Source organism: Rhinopithecus roxellana, chromosome 12 (assembly GCF_007565055.1).
Source record: "Rhinopithecus roxellana isolate Shanxi Qingling chromosome 12, ASM756505v1, whole genome shotgun sequence".
Taxonomy (NCBI): Eukaryota; Metazoa; Chordata; class Mammalia; order Primates; family Cercopithecidae; genus Rhinopithecus; species Rhinopithecus roxellana.
The window spans coordinates 44,125,429-44,140,975 of NC_044560.1; the positions used below are offsets into that span (position 1 = coordinate 44,125,429).

The following is a 15,547-nucleotide window of genomic DNA, read 5'->3' on the forward strand; positions in this document are numbered from 1 at the left end:
AGTAAAATGTGTGCTCCACAACTCACCTCCACTCTCCTCCTTCTCCTACTCCTCTACGGGCCGTAGGAGAAGGAAAGAGCGGGCCGAACTTGGAGGCAGCAGCCCCTGATTCCCGTGACCTTGGAGAAGCCGCTTCGCCTCTCAGAGCCTCAGTTTCCCAATCTGCCCCCCTCCCTGGCAGGGCGTCTGCAGGCTAGAAACCCCAAGAGTTCCGTCAAACCGAGGGAGCCGACCACTCCCCAGGACCGCTCTGAGGCGCCCCCGATCCCAGCCTGGACACGGAGCGCCGCCCCGCCGCCCCCCCGGGACACGTCGCCCCCAGCACCGTCCCCGTACCTGGCAGTTACTGTCCTGGGGCAGGTTTTTCACCAGGATTTTCCTGCGGTTGCTCAGCTCCCGCCGCATCCGCAGCAGCCGCGCGGCGACCTCCTCAGGGGGCAGCGCGGCGGGCGCCGGGTCCGGGGCGCCCTCGTGCGCTTCGGCTGAGGGGCCCTGCTCGCGCAGTCCTGGCCCCGGCCCCGGCCCCGCCGCGCAGCCCAGGCCCGCGCCCCCCTCGCCGCCGCCGTCTCCCGCCGCCGCCGCCATCTTCCCGGGCGCCCCGCGGCTTTGGACTCCTCGGAGGCTCCAGGGGAAGCGGAGAGAGAAAGCGGGAGGAGGCCCGGGCGAGGGCGAGGCGGGCAGAGGCCGCAGAGTGGGCCCAACCGCGGGGAAGAGGGGCGGCGGGAGGAGGGAGGAGGGAGTAGAGAGAGGCGGTGCCGCAGCCAGCAGCCGGCTGGCGGAGAGAGGAAACCTGAGGCGCCGAGGAGGAGCCCGAGAACCACCTCGCGGGAACCTCCCCCGCCGGCCCCCGGCCCCGGCGTACAGGCGCGCCCCCGCCCGCCTCTCGCGGGTCCGCCGGCGGGGCCGGGCGCCGCCACCCGGACACCTGTGCGGGCGCGGACGGGCAGGCGGGCTCCGCCTCTCCGTGAGGCCTTCGTGAACGCCCAGGGTCGAGCTCTGGGGGTTGTGGCCCCTTTGCAGTGGCTTCGCCGGGCGACTCAGCCCCAGGCGCCTGTCCCCGGGTAGCCCCCCACGTGATGCCGCAGCTCTCCCCCGGTTCCCCTCGAAACTCCCGCGCTGGGGCGGCCTGGGGATTGCGGGGACGGCGGGCGCGAACTCGGGCTTCCCATACCCGGGGTGGGGCTGGAGGGGTGGCAGGAGGGCGCCTCCCGCAGCCCGGCTGGCTCCCGACGGAAAACCCTTCTGCTGCGTTCAAGATGAGCATATTTGGCAAAGTTTGAGTTTACAATGAGATTTTCTGGGGAGTAAAAAGAGGGACATTGTGGAAGAAATTTTATGTGTTTGGTTAAACCTGATCGTAATGTATTTTGCTAGCAGTGTATGAGAAAGCCTGTGCCCTTCACCTGTCCCTCTGTCCCTGTCATGCAGTTCCTAAAATGTAAAACCTGGGTAGTTGCGTCTGCAACATAGAAAGTGATGCTGAAACAAAAACTAGAATGGAAAAGGAGCTGTGGCAGAGGGGCTGGAGAATACGCTGCTTGGAACATTATTTTAATTGAAACTTGGAGGAAGAGTTACAGTGTAGAACTATACTTAGTCAAACGGATGTCATCAGATCAAACAATCCAGCAGCTTTTGGCACTAGCCCAAATGACCATCAGCGAAGGCGACCATGCATCTTCATTGTGTAGCATACAAGTACATTAGAAAAAAAAAAAAAAAAGTTTAACACTAATTAAAAAAATAAAAACAAGATGTTTTAAATATTTTTTTAAATACTACACATTCAGTCCTTACCATGTGCTCCCCCCAACCACGCATTTCTAAATGCTTTACATATACGTATTTACTTACTCTTCATGATCATTCAGTTACGTAGGTTTTGTTTTCCTCACTTTACACGTGAGGAAATGGGATCTGTTCTGATTAATTCCAAAGCCCAATATTCTAAATAGCATAAAATAATTCACCTGTAATCCGTCCACCCAAAAATAATGGCTGCTAATACTTGTATCATTAAAATGATATTCTGCAGTACACCCTTTTATACCACCACTATTCCTGATAACCAAAGGGTAGAAACAACCCAAATGTCCATTTATTGATGAACAGAGAAGCAAAATGTGGGATATATATATGCAATGAAATATTTTTAGCCATAAAAAGGAATTAAGGACCCCTACAAGGTGGATTCACCTCCAAAGCATTAAATGAAAGAAGCCAGAGACAAAAGGTCATACATTGTATGATACCATGCGTATAAAATATCAGAATAGGTAGATTCATAGAGTGGAACACAGATTGGTGTTTACTAAGGGCTGGAAGAGAAGGTAATGGGCGCAAACATCCTTATGGAATGATGAAAATCTAGTTTTGGAACTAGACAGAGGTGGCAGTAGCCCAATAATGTGAACGTACTAAATAGTCACTGAACTATTATTCACTTTTAAAATATTAATTTCATTATGTGACTATTACTACATAAAAATGTTTTTGAAAGATATTCTGTAGTTTATAGCTCTGTTTTCTGTTTTTTACAGTATGTCTCCTAAATCCCTTTATATGCCAATATATTTGAATACCATGGTTTTTATGACTGCATATTATTCTATTGAATTAGAAAATTCACTTATTTCCTAGTATTAGACATGTTTATCTATCGTAAACAGCACTCAGTTTAACCCTCTATGCATATTTGAAGATCATTACTTTTCCATAGAATGAAGAACTAGAAGCAAAATTTCTATATCAAAGAATAAACATATTTAAAGATTTTTAGTAGGTGTTTCCAAACTACCTCAGTTTTACCTATCACAAGCATTGTATGATAGCACTTATTTCTCTGCTTGCATCCATGATATTCTAATATCAAAGGAATGTATCATTTTGCTTTTAAATTGTATTCCTTTGATTTTAAAAGGTATACATTTTAAACTCCAATAAACCCTACTTTGTAGAGCTGACAGACTTTGAAAAGTACATTCTTTTTTATTTTATTTTATTTATTTTTATTTTTATTTTTGAGATGGAGTCTCGCTATGTCGCCCAGGCTGGAGTGCAGTGGCGCAATCTCGGCCCACTACAAGCTCCGCCTCCCGGGTTCACGCTGTTCTCCTGCCTCAGCCTCCCGAGTAGCTGGGGCTACAGGAGCCCGCCACCACGCCCGGCTAATTTTTTGTATTTTTTTTTTTCAGTAGAGACGGGGTTTCGCTGTGTTAGCCAGGATGGTCTCGATCTCCTGACCTCCTGATCTGCCCGCCTCGGCCTCCCAAAGTGCTGGGATTACAGGCGTGAGCCACCGCGCCCGGCCGAAAAGTACATTCTTTAAAGAAGCATGAATAGCCTTAGCATAGGCTGTAACCTTGTGTCATTCATTATGTTTCACAACGTATATATTCCAAATGAATACCACCTTCTTGACATTTATTAAATGTCCCTTATGTGCTAGATAATACATATATAAGGGCACTAAGAAGACAGAAATAGTAAAATAATGCTCCTGTACAATAGGGACTAAGTCTCACTGAGAAAAAAATTATGCAATGATTATAATTAAATATAATAAACATGCAAACGGGTAGTGGTCTGAATCTAACTTTAGTGATTGCTTTTGCTCCAAAGGTTTTCCAAAGTGCTTTTTTTTTTTTTTTTTTTTTTTCCCCTCAGACGGAGTCTTGCTCTGTCGCCCAAGCTGGAGTGCAGTGGCGTGGTCTTAGCTCACTGCAACCTCCGCCTCCTGAGTTCAAGCAATTCTCCTGCCTTAGGCTCCCGAGTAGCTGGAACTACAGGCATGTGCCACCACGCCCAGCTAATTTTTTGTATTTTTTGTAGAGTAGAAGTTTCACCGTGTTAGCCAGGATGGTCTCGATCTCCTGACCTCATGATCTGCCCGCCTCAGCCTCCCCAAGTGCTGGGATTACAGGCGTGAGCTACCGCATTCAGCCCCAAAGTACTTTTTTTGGAATTGACTTTATAATCTATGGCAAATTATTCTGCATAGTTTCTGTGGTAGCAAATAGTCACCTCTTAGAGATGGGTTTAAGTTTTGGAAATAATTAAATGTTATTTGAGGTTAAGTCTGGTGAATGAATCAGGTGTTGATTATGTTTGGGGGGTTATGATAATGTAATTGCAGCTTTGGCCCCAATGGGGACATGATTACAATGTTACAAGTTATTAAACCAATTTCATTAAGTGACTACTTGGAACTGATCCCACTCCTTGTGCAATATTGCTATGTCGTATAGGGTAGTGGCTTTCAAACTTTTTTGACCCAATCTAGTGGGAAATATATGCCACAGTGGGAAATATATTTTATGTCACAATTCAGTAAACACACACACAATCGAAATGAAGATTTCACAAAACATCACGCCCCTACATCATGTAGCACATTCTAGTATTTCCTATCCTGTTCTATTCTATTCTATTCCATTTTTAAATTGCTTGAATTACACAGTTGATTTTGCATATCACTAATGAGTCCTTACTCACATTTTGATAAACACTGCCCTAGATTTCAAATCAAGTATGTTTTACATTTGCTCAATTGTTTTCGAGGAATTAGGGGAAATGGCAGAATCTACTGGTTAAAAATAATTTAAAACTGAATTAATTGCTATTGCCACAGAAAAGAAATGGATGGAAACTGCAAAGACTTTGGAATGCCACTGTAATTCCAAAGACTTCCTCGCATTCCAGGCTTAGCCTGACTCTTTAAATAGCTGCTTCCATGGCATACTAAAGGAACACTCTAATCTGAACTTGAAGTGGAATATAATTATCAAGCGGCAATATATTTACCGATATCCACAGATAATTATCATGATCTATATAATGACCGTGTTCTTAAAATATGAGCCCTATGCTAGCTTTAGCCTTTATTTTTTAAAATATTGGTGGTAATTTTTGTGTATTTTTAAAGTTCTGCAATTGGGGAAAACGCTAGATGTTTACTAAGTCTCAGTTTAATAATAATAGTAATAACAGCTTCTTGTATCCAAACTCTTATGCTTATATGTTATGATAATATGATGAAAATAAGTATGTGAAAAGACCTTGTAAACTATAAACAGTATACATTATTCATTTAGCAGTATTTGTTGAATGTCTATAATGTACCAGACACTGTACAACAACACACCGGATTTGATTGATTTTTATTCAGGAGTGGACTTTTCCCTGAAGAAAGTAATTGCAACTCTGTAATTGTAAATTCTGTGTCATAAATGCTGTGAATAAAGTACTCTTTGTAGCACAGAGAGGCGTTCGTTCAATTTTGACTTAGAGGAAGCCATTATGAGGAGCTAGGTCTTAAGGACAAGTAGGAGTTTTCTAGATGAAATGGGGCAAGTACTGAAACAGGAAACAGAAAGAGGCCCAAAGGCCTCAAAGGGACTGGTAGGTCTGTGGAAGAGTAAGTTTGGTGTTTATGAAGACTATACTTCTTTTGGGAGAGTAGCAGGAAATAAACGAGAAAGGTAGAAGATGTCATTCCAGTTAAAGAAGTTGGCCGGGCGCGGTGGCTCAAGCCTGTAATCCCAGCACTTTGGGAGGCCGAGACGGGCGGATCACGAGGTCAGGAGATCGAGACCATCCTGGCTAACACGGTGAAACCCCGTCTCTACTAAAAAATACAAAAAACTAGCCGGGCGACGAGGCGGGCGCCTGTAGTCCCAACTACTCGGGAGGCTGAGACAGGAGAATGGCGTGAACCCGGGAGGCGGAGCTTGCAGTGAGCTGAGAGCCGGCCACTGCACTCCAGCCTTGGTGGCAGAGCAAGACTCCGTCTCAAAAAAAAAAAAAAAAAAAAAAAAAAAAAAAGGCGGTCAGAGAACAAGAACATTAGAGGCTTTGTGGCAGGGAAGTGACATGATCAGATTTAGCACTTTAAAATGTAATTCTGACAATCAAGACAATGAATTTATTGGTTCTTATGTTAGGGAGACCAGTTAGAAATCTTTTGAAACACAGTAGAAACATTTAAGGGCTTATACTGGCATAGAATAATAATAATAACAGCAATTAAGTGTATAGAGCTTTACGTAGATTAGCTAAGCTTTTATTCATTCCCTTTTTCTTTGTATTATTTCATTTAAAACCTGTGATGTAATTTCACAACCAACCTGTGATGTTGCTAGTATGTACCTATTTACTAATGAGGAATCAAAGGCAGAGAAGGTCAGGAGCCTTGTTCAAAGTCACACAGCAGGCAGGGGCCCCAAGGTTCCAATGCAAATCCATCTGCTTTTGGAGCCCAGGTGTGTAACCTTGTGTAACTGTAGCCAGAAAAGGAGCTGGATCTGTGAGACTTTTCTGAGAAAAACACATAGAGCAAAGAAGCATCAGAATATAGTGACGAGAGAGCAGGATCTAGAGTCAAACTACCTGAATTCAATTTTGTGTAACTGGAACAACAATTAGGTTGGTGCACAAGTAATTGTGGTTTTTGCCATTTAAAGTAATGGCAAAAACCACAATTACTTGTGCACCAACCTAATATTTAAAGCATGAAAGACTGTTTTAAATATGCTGAGCCTTAGACTCTTTCTCTCTAAAACAGAGATGATAACAAAACCTATAAGGCTATCATTAAAGGGTGTTATGAAGATTAGATGAGATTCTATCTATCATCTATCTATCTATCTATCTATCTATCTATCTATCTATCTATCTATCTATTTTTGAGACACAGTCTCACTTTGTCACCCAGGCTGGAGTGCAGTAGCACTATCACAGCTCACTGTATCCTTGACCTCCTGGGCTCAAGCTATCCTCCCGCTTCAGCTCCCTAAGTAGCTGGGATTACAAGCATGTGCTGATTTTTTTTAGAGTTAGGGCTTTGCCATGTTACCCAGGCTGGCCTCAAACTCCTGAACTCAAGCCATCTGCCTGCCTCAGTCTCCCAAAGTGCTAGGATTACAGGTGTGAGCCACTGCTCCCAGCCGAGATAAGGTACTATCTATAAAGGGATAGCAGAGTGCTTAGCAAAAGGACTAGACAAAAGACGGTCATGTTGAAATATTAATAATTATAATAAATAAGTATTTTTAAAAATCTTAGGCCAGGCCCAGTGGCTCATGCCTGTTAATCCCAGCACTTTGGAACGCCAAGGTGGGAGGATTGTTTGAGGCCAGGTGTTTGAGACCAGCCTAGGCAACAAAGGGAGACTCTATTTGTATAAAAATTTAAAAAAATGAAACTCTTGGTGACCTATCGGATGTCAGCAAATAAAATGCTATATTATGCTTTCTCATATAAGAGATTGCATGGGTGTGGATGCTGCAACTGAAAGAGGTAGCAATTTAGGAAATCATGTTACCAAACTCGATTTAGACGTCTGAGCTTCAAATATTGCAGGACATATAGATTAAAAAGACCCAAAAGATTAGCATGGTGGCCCATACGTATAGTCCCAGCTACTCAGGCGGCTGAGGCAGGAGGATTGCTTGAACCTGGGAGGTTGAGGCTGCAGTGAACCATGACCACACCACTGTGCTCCAGCCTAGGTGATAGAGTGAGACCCTGTCTCAAAAAAAAAAAAAAAAAAAAAAAAAAAAAAAAAAAAAAAAAAAGCCAGATCCAGAAGACAGTTTAGAAACTGTAGGAGAACATGGTAGTTAAAAAATGAGGCTGGATGAGATCATCCAAGCTAAGTCTGTAGATTGATAGAGAAGTCCAAGAAATAGGACTATAGGGACCAACTTAAGAAAGGAAAGGAAGTAGAAAGTATTTGGCACTTTTGTTAAGATTCTGCTTGCACTGTTTATGTGCCCAGCCCACAAAATGAGAGCCAGGTAAAAATGAAAAAGATGTCAGGCAAAACTAGTTGGATTACATTAGGTATTGTTCCCTGTATTCCTGTCGCCTGGTACTGTATTGGTGTTCAGTTCCTAATCCTTGGCCCCAGCTTCCCATGATAGCTTCTGGCACATCACCTCCTTGGTTTCTGTGTCTTCACAGTATTGACCTTGAATGTCTTTGACTTCCTTCTTGGATCACAAGCAGAACCAACTTATCATTCACTGCTTTCTGCTACTTACCTTGCAATCCGTGTCATACCTACTATTTAAAAAACCCAAAATTAAGGGGAAAAAAGGAAATGAACAAAGAAAGAGTGGCTTCAGAGAAGCCAAGGAAGCAAAAGGTTTCAAGGAGAGTGTTAATACAATTCATGCAGCAGAGAGGACAAATAGAATGAGGACTATAAAGGAGATACAATCGTGCATCTCTTCACGAGGGAGATATGGTCTGAGAAATGCATCATCAGGCAATTTCACTGCTGTGCAAACGTCACAGAATGTACATACACAAACCTAGATGATGTAGCCTACTCCACACCTAGGATATATGGCATAGCTTATTGCTCCTAGGCTACAAGCTTGTACAGCATGTTACCCTACTGAATACTGTAAGCTATTATAATACAATGGTAAGTATTTGTGTATCTAAATATATCTAAACATGGAAAAAATACAGTAAATATATAAAGGATAAGAAAATGGCATACCTGTGTATGGCACTTGCCATGAATAGAGCTTGCAAGACTGGAAGCTCTGGGTGAGTGAGTGATGGGAGGTGAATGAATGTGAAGACCAAGGACATGACTGTACACTGTAGGCTTTATAACTACTGTATACTTAGGCTACCCTACATTTATTTTTTTAATTTTCTTTCTTTGATAATAAACTTAGCTTACTCTAACTATTTTACTTCATAAACTTTAAAAATTGTGTAACCTTTTTACTCTTTTGTAGCACACTTAGCTTAAAGCAAACACATTGTACAGCTGCACAAAAAATATTTCTTTATATCCTTATTCTGTAAGCTTTTTTCTATTTAAAATGTATTTCTTTATTCTACTTTTTAAGTGCTATTTATTTATTTATTTATTTATTTATTTTTTTTTGAGACGGAGTCTCGCTCTGTCTCCCGGGCTGAGTGCAGTGGCCGGATCTCGGCTCACTGCAAGCTCAGCCTCCCAGGTTTACGCCATTCTCCTGCCTCAGCCTCCCGAATAGCTGGGACTACAGGCGCCCGCCACCTCACCCGGCTAGTTTTTTGTATTTTTTAGTAGAGACGGGGTTTCACCGTGTTAGCCAGGATGGTCTCGATCGCCTGACCTCGTGATCCGCCCATCTCAGCCTCCCAAAGTGCTGGGATTACAGGCTTGAGCCACCGCGCCCGGCCTTTAAGTGTTTTTTAAAACACAAACACACACAACAGCCTATAGGCCTCCTCAGGAGCAGGATTATCAATATTGCTGTCTTCCGCCTCCACTTCTTGTCCCATTGGAAGATTTTCAGGGCAATAACAGGCGTGGAGCTGTCATCTCCTACGACAGCGATGCCTTCTTCTGGAATACCTCCTGAAGGACCTGCCTGGGGCCCTTCTTGAGGAGTATGTTTATTTACACCAGCATCACCACAAACACATGTGTAATATGTTGTATTATGACTGTAGGACGGCTGGGACATCACTAGGTGGTAGGAATTTTTTAGCTCCATTACAATCTTATGGGACCACCATCCTACATGTGGTTCATTGTTGACCGAAACGTCATTAAGTGGCGCATGACGATCACTGAATTTGGCCATTAGGAAGTTCCTGGTGCCTTTGAATGAGAGAAACTTCCATAAACAGGCATGTTTATTGAAGGAGAGAGAATAGGGGAGAGTGACATATTTTTAAAAAAAGTTCAATAAACTTTAAACCTTCTAATTTTCTCCAGAAGCAGAAGGAATCATCCTCCGATAGTGGGAATATTTTAGCAGGAAATTAAAATTTGTTGTCTTCCTAGGTGATTTACATATATTTAATTCTCACAAGCACTGTTTGGGATGCATATTATTATCCCTACATTATAAATAAGTCTCCTGACATAATGAAGTTAGGAAAACTGCCTAAAGTCATACAGCCAGTAAGAGGCAAATTTAGAACTCAAACCCAGGTCTGTCCACACATTCTCCGCTTTTCTTACCGCATCAGATTTAGAGCCACCAAGGGGAATGTGAAAGTGTAGACGTGATGATAGTAGTAGTAGTATAAATATTATTACTTATACAAAAGTATATAGTAACAGTAACAATGATGAGGAAGATGAATCAATAGTGGTGCTGATGAAAACAGAGGAATGAAATTTCTGCTATTCAAAATTTAACTGCAGTCATGGCCTCATATCTAACTTTATGTAGTAAAACACAGTGCCTGTGAGTGCTTACAACTAAATGATGTTACTTAATACAAATGACTTTTCGTAGTTTAAATTTAGCCACAGAGTGTCACTCATAGACTTTTTGTTTGTCATAATCCAAACATACCTTAAAAATATTTTAAGCCCTTACTCTAATACAAATTTGTATTTACTTTTATTTGTATAGTTTTGGAAGATATAAAAATTATAAATATGCAAACCACAAACATTTCCCTTGGACCTTGAATTGTATGGAATGACACAAAAAGAATTGTACTCTTGGACATTAAAGCTTAGATTCCTTTGGCACTTCCTTTCTGAATTGTGGAAGTCTAAGAGAGTAGTATACTTTCTATCAGAAATGTAATTTATAAAACTGGCAGAATGGTAGCTATAAAATTACAGAAAAAGCCATGGAGCAGGCAGCATGAATGTTTGAAAGGTAATAAAGTATAACCCAGTTATCCAGCAGGGTAATAAGTCTTTTTAAATTATAAAAATTTTGTATAGGATGGAGGGACTTACCATTTAAGTATGTGACATTAAAAATAATTTTGTTGAAACTCTTTTAAAATAACATATATTAAGGTATACATATTTACCTCCTAAAATAGATGACATTCAACTTGAATTGCCCTTTCGTGATGATTCCAGTAATAGACAGTGATTACCCTCTGGGTATATTGAGGATTATAGGATGATTTCTTCTTATATTTAATGGCTGCATAAAGCTATACCTTCTTTATTCTTGTGTCTGCTTTTTATAGTTTTTTTTTTTTTTGTCACCTTCCTTATCAATGCACATTTCTCGTGGCTGTCCATGTACTCACACGAACTCATTCATGCTTGTAACATTAAACCAGTCCATATACCCGTACACTAAACCCATCCACTACAGCCATGCACATGTAAATAAAGGTAGAATTTGCGCATGTCTTTGCTTATTATCTACAATGGAAGCCTCTTTGCAGGCTCCCATTCCATTTTCCACCTGGCTTCCTGGCCTTGGTTTGATTTCTTACTGCTCTTGCAACTTAGACTTGATTGTGTAGGTGTACCCTTCAGATCTCCCTTCTAGAGAACACGCTGTCTGAGTGTAGTTGGCCAGCAGCCTCCAGCTAGTGGCTATACCTATAGGTTTGCAGCATTCGTACTCAGGCCTCTCTCCCCTCTCCCCAACACTGCTCCCAGGCAATGCCTGAGTACAGTGGAGTACTATTGCTGGGCCATTTCTGCCTGACAGAAGCTTCTTCTAATGGATGGCCTTTGCGAGAGGCTTTCCCAATCACCCAGTCAAGACTTCTCAGAGCTGCACTGCAGCCTGGAGCTCTTCCTACCCCATTTTTTCTCCTTCCCTCTTCTCTTTCACAAGTGTCGCACCTGCTTTGTGGTTTGAAATCTCTCCCCACCTACTGCTCCTCTCCCCTTTATCTTTCACAGATGTTTTCACCAAAATTGTTTTCACATATTATTTTGGCTTGGTGTCTGCTACTCAGAGGCTGTCAACTGACACACTTGGCAAAAAAATGGCCTGAGAAAGCAGGCAGTAAAATTAGAGTTGGGGACTGCTCACTCATGTCTGGCTGGCAAGGAGGATCTGATCCCAAGTGGAATGTGAGAAATGAATACTGCTTGGGAATGCATCCTGGTGGAGGGGAACAGATTTGCTAATGTAAGTATTTAGGCACTTGGGAGATATAGGGAGAATGATGTCTACAAGAATGGTGCTATTGGCTGATTATTTCAAAGTTCTATGGATTCCTGCAGAGGGATGAGAAAATGAGAAATAATGAAACAGTAAAAGGCAAAGTATGAGAGACAGAGAGGTTGTTTAACTTGGAGTGCTTTCTTGGGTCAAGGAGTTTAACATCATTGCAAGGAAAACCCCATCTCTACCCCCAAGATGGGGCAAACTCACTGTATAGTAGCTCCCCAGAAGCCTAGAGGCAGTGATGGCCTATTTTGAGTGAACTGGAAATACTGGAGTTGCCATGGCAAATGGTAGAGGAAGAAAAATATAAAGGTTGCTGGAAGTGAATTCATAGTGCAAGACCAGAAAGCCACAGCATTCCACATTATATTTCACAGCACGGCTCAGATAACACATTATTCTCCAAGGCCATCAGGAATGCACTGGTGAGAGGGGCACCAACATCAGTAAGAAGTTTAGTGGTGGCTCTCCTTATGGGTCAGAGCTGAAGCTGTCACAGAGTTGGGTTCATTAATAGCAATAGAGACGATAATACCCCAAGAAGGCAGAGGTCAGGAAACAATGCTTAACTGCCAGAAGTCAGAGGGCTGCCATGATTGTAACTGCCAGCAATATTGGAATAGCTGTCAAGGGACATGACACACAAGAAGTTGTAGAAATGACTTACAGAATCTGGTGTCTCCAGGGGAAAAATAGAAAGGCAGCCAAAGAGATTGCCGTTTAACATCTATCATCAGAAATAGGCAAGAACAAAGAAGGCAGCAGGACAAAGGTGGTTGTGCCAATAAAAATTCATAATTCACCATTCCGTTCCTGCATCATGAGACGATTTTCAGACCCAGAAGGCAGTGATCGAGAGGTGGCTGTTTCTAAAGAAGCACTGTGCAACACTCTAAGTATAAACTGTAGTGTTTTCCCCAGTCCCACCCCAAAGGGACCTGCACCCATTTACTTATGTGACTATGCACTGGAGAAAGAAGAATAAACACACATAGAGGGCTTTGGACACACTGTTTGAGCTGATATTGATGCCTGAAGACTTAAAGTGTCATCAGGGTCCCCTGTTACATTTGGGGTTTATCACGTAGATCCTTAGCTAGTGGGGTAAGAACCATCATACCATAGAAGGCCAAGAGGAAGCCTCTGAAACAACCACTTTCCTGAGCCAAGATAGTGAATCAAAAGTAACGTTGCATCTCAGAAATGATGACAGACATTAACACCACTGTGATGGATAACTTTATGTGTCAACTTGGCCGGGCCACAGTGCACAGATATTTGGTCAAATATTATTCCAAATTTCTTTGTGAGATTTGTATTTAAATCAGTGGATATTAAGTAAAACACATTGCCATCCAAAATGTGAGTGGGCTTCATCCAATCAGTTGAAGGTCCTAATGGAACAAAAAACTGACCTTTTCAGAGCAAGAGCAAATTCTGACAATAGACTTTGTTCAGACTTCATCTGCAATATTTTCTCTTCCTAGCTTGCCAGGAGACTGCCTTCAGACTTGAACTGGGACTCTTTCCTGGATCTCTAGCCTGCCAGCCTCCCTCATCAGATTTTGGATTCATCAAGCTTCCACAATCATATGGGCCAATTTGTTAAAAATTTCTCTTTCTCTCTCCACAGACACACACACACACACACACACACACACACACACACACACACACACCCTTTATAGGTTTTGTTGCTCTGGAGAGCCCTGACTAATCCAACCACCATTAAAGATTTAAAGGATGCATGGGGGGGGGGTCCTGATCATACCTCCATTGACTTCATTGAAATCTCCAATCTGACATCTATAGAAACCACATGGATTCTGGAGAATGACTATAGATTTCCACATGCTCAACCAAGTAGTAGCGCCAATCATAGTTGCTGTGTGAGACATGATGTTGATGTAAATCTGTCAGGCCTCAGCTTTAGAGTATGCTGCCATTGATTTGGTGATTGTATTCTTATCTATTCCAATCAGAAAAGAGGATCCAAAACAGTTCACATTGGCATGAACTGGACAAAGTTAATTTACAGTTTTGTCCTCTGGGTTACATTCACACTGCCCTCTGTCATCATCTAGTTTAAAGAGTCCGTAGCATCACATTGATCCAATACATCAGTGATATAATGCTGATCTGGCAGGACTAGCAAGAGGTGCCTTATATGCTGGAGGCCTTGAGAAGGTACATGAGATCCAGAAGGCAGGAGATAAGACCTCTATAGAACTCAGGACCTGCCACTTCAGTAAAGTTTTTAAGAATTCAGTGACCAGGGCCAGGCACAGGACTTCTCCAAAGTAAAAGACAATTTGCTGCATCTTGTATCTCCTACTAAGAATAAGGAAAGACAACACCTGTTGGACTTCTCAGAGTTCTGGAGGCAACCCCGTCCACACTTAATATTGGAACTAATACAGTTTCAGCCTGTGAACTGGGTGAAATGGAACGCAGCCAGCTTTGGGTAGAAATTGGAGCCAAACGGAGCTCTGAAGGCTCAGGCTGCAGTTCAAGCAGTCGTACCACTGGAAGATGAGACATGAGAAAGTCTGCCACAGAAGCATATGGATAGACATAAGGAGTGGACATAAAATGAGAAGATTATTTTGTATTACATGTTAATGCCCCTAGAAATCATCCACTTTGGAAAAGGCACTGAAAAAGGAAATAATCAAAATGACTTGGCCAGTTGACATTAGCTAGCCATCAGCAATGGTCACTCCAGATTTGGAACAATGGGCACATTAATGGAATGGCTGTAGTAGGATAGATGGGCCCTATCAATGAATCCCTCCTTGCTTAGGCCAGTCTCACTACTTCTGCCTCAGGATATGCAGTCTATCAGCAACAGAAACCAACACTGAGACCTGATATCACACTATTCCTCAAGAAGACCAACAGCTATTTGGTATTACTGAGAACTTCTGTCCTAGAAGGGCCAGTGGTTCATCCTCAGAGTGATATACACTATATCTGGGTTTGCCTTTTCTGCCTGAAGAGCTGCAGCCAGCATTATTATCCAATGGTGTATAGAATACATGATTCACAGGCACAGAATTCCACACAACATGCCAGGGAAACTGCTTTAAAGTGAAGGAGGTGCAAGAGCGAGCCCTTAACCATGGAATCCACTCATCCTTCACCATCCCAAAGTAGCCCGCCGGATCAAGTGTTGGAAGAGTTCACTGAAGCACAGCTGAAGAACCAACTTAGGCAATAATCTGAAGGATAGTGCTATGGTTTGTATGTGGTTTGTCCCCATCAAAACCCATGTTGAAATTGGATCCCTAATGTGGCAGTGTTGGGAGGTGGGGCCTTATAGAAGGTGTTTGGGTCATAGGGGCAGATAGCTTATGAATAGATTAATACCCTCCCTTGAGGGCGAGTGAGTTCTTGCTCTTGAGGGAATGGATTAGTTCCTGAGAGTGGGTTGTTAAAGGATTCTGGCCTCCTCAGTTTCTGTCTCCTGCTTCCTGTCTTACCATGTGATCTCTTTGAACATGCCCACTCCCCTTCCATTTTCTGCCATGAGTTGCAGCAGTCTGAGACCCTCACCAGACGCAGCTGCCTCATCTTCAACCTCCCAGCACCAGAACCACGAGTCAAACAAGCCTTTTTTCTTTAAAAATTACCCAGCCTTGAGT

At 42.8% G+C, this 15,547-nt stretch overlaps 1 protein-coding gene across 3 annotated transcripts in view; it reads right to left on the bottom strand.

Moving 5' to 3' along the window:
- RAVER2 (ribonucleoprotein, PTB binding 2) overlaps positions 1-1,061 on the bottom strand; it is a 94,180-nt gene extending 93,119 nt beyond the window's left edge. For 2 of the 3 annotated variants that reach the window (XM_030913395.1, XM_030913396.1), the window contains exon 1: positions 337-1,061. In XM_030913395.1, coding sequence (XP_030769255.1) covers positions 337-585 — 249 coding nt within the window. In that variant the 5' untranslated portion in view covers positions 586-1,061. The remainder of the gene's footprint in view (positions 1-336) is intronic. The other variant, XM_030913397.1, reaches the window with a different exon arrangement.
- Positions 1,062-15,547: the final 14,486 nt, after the last annotated feature.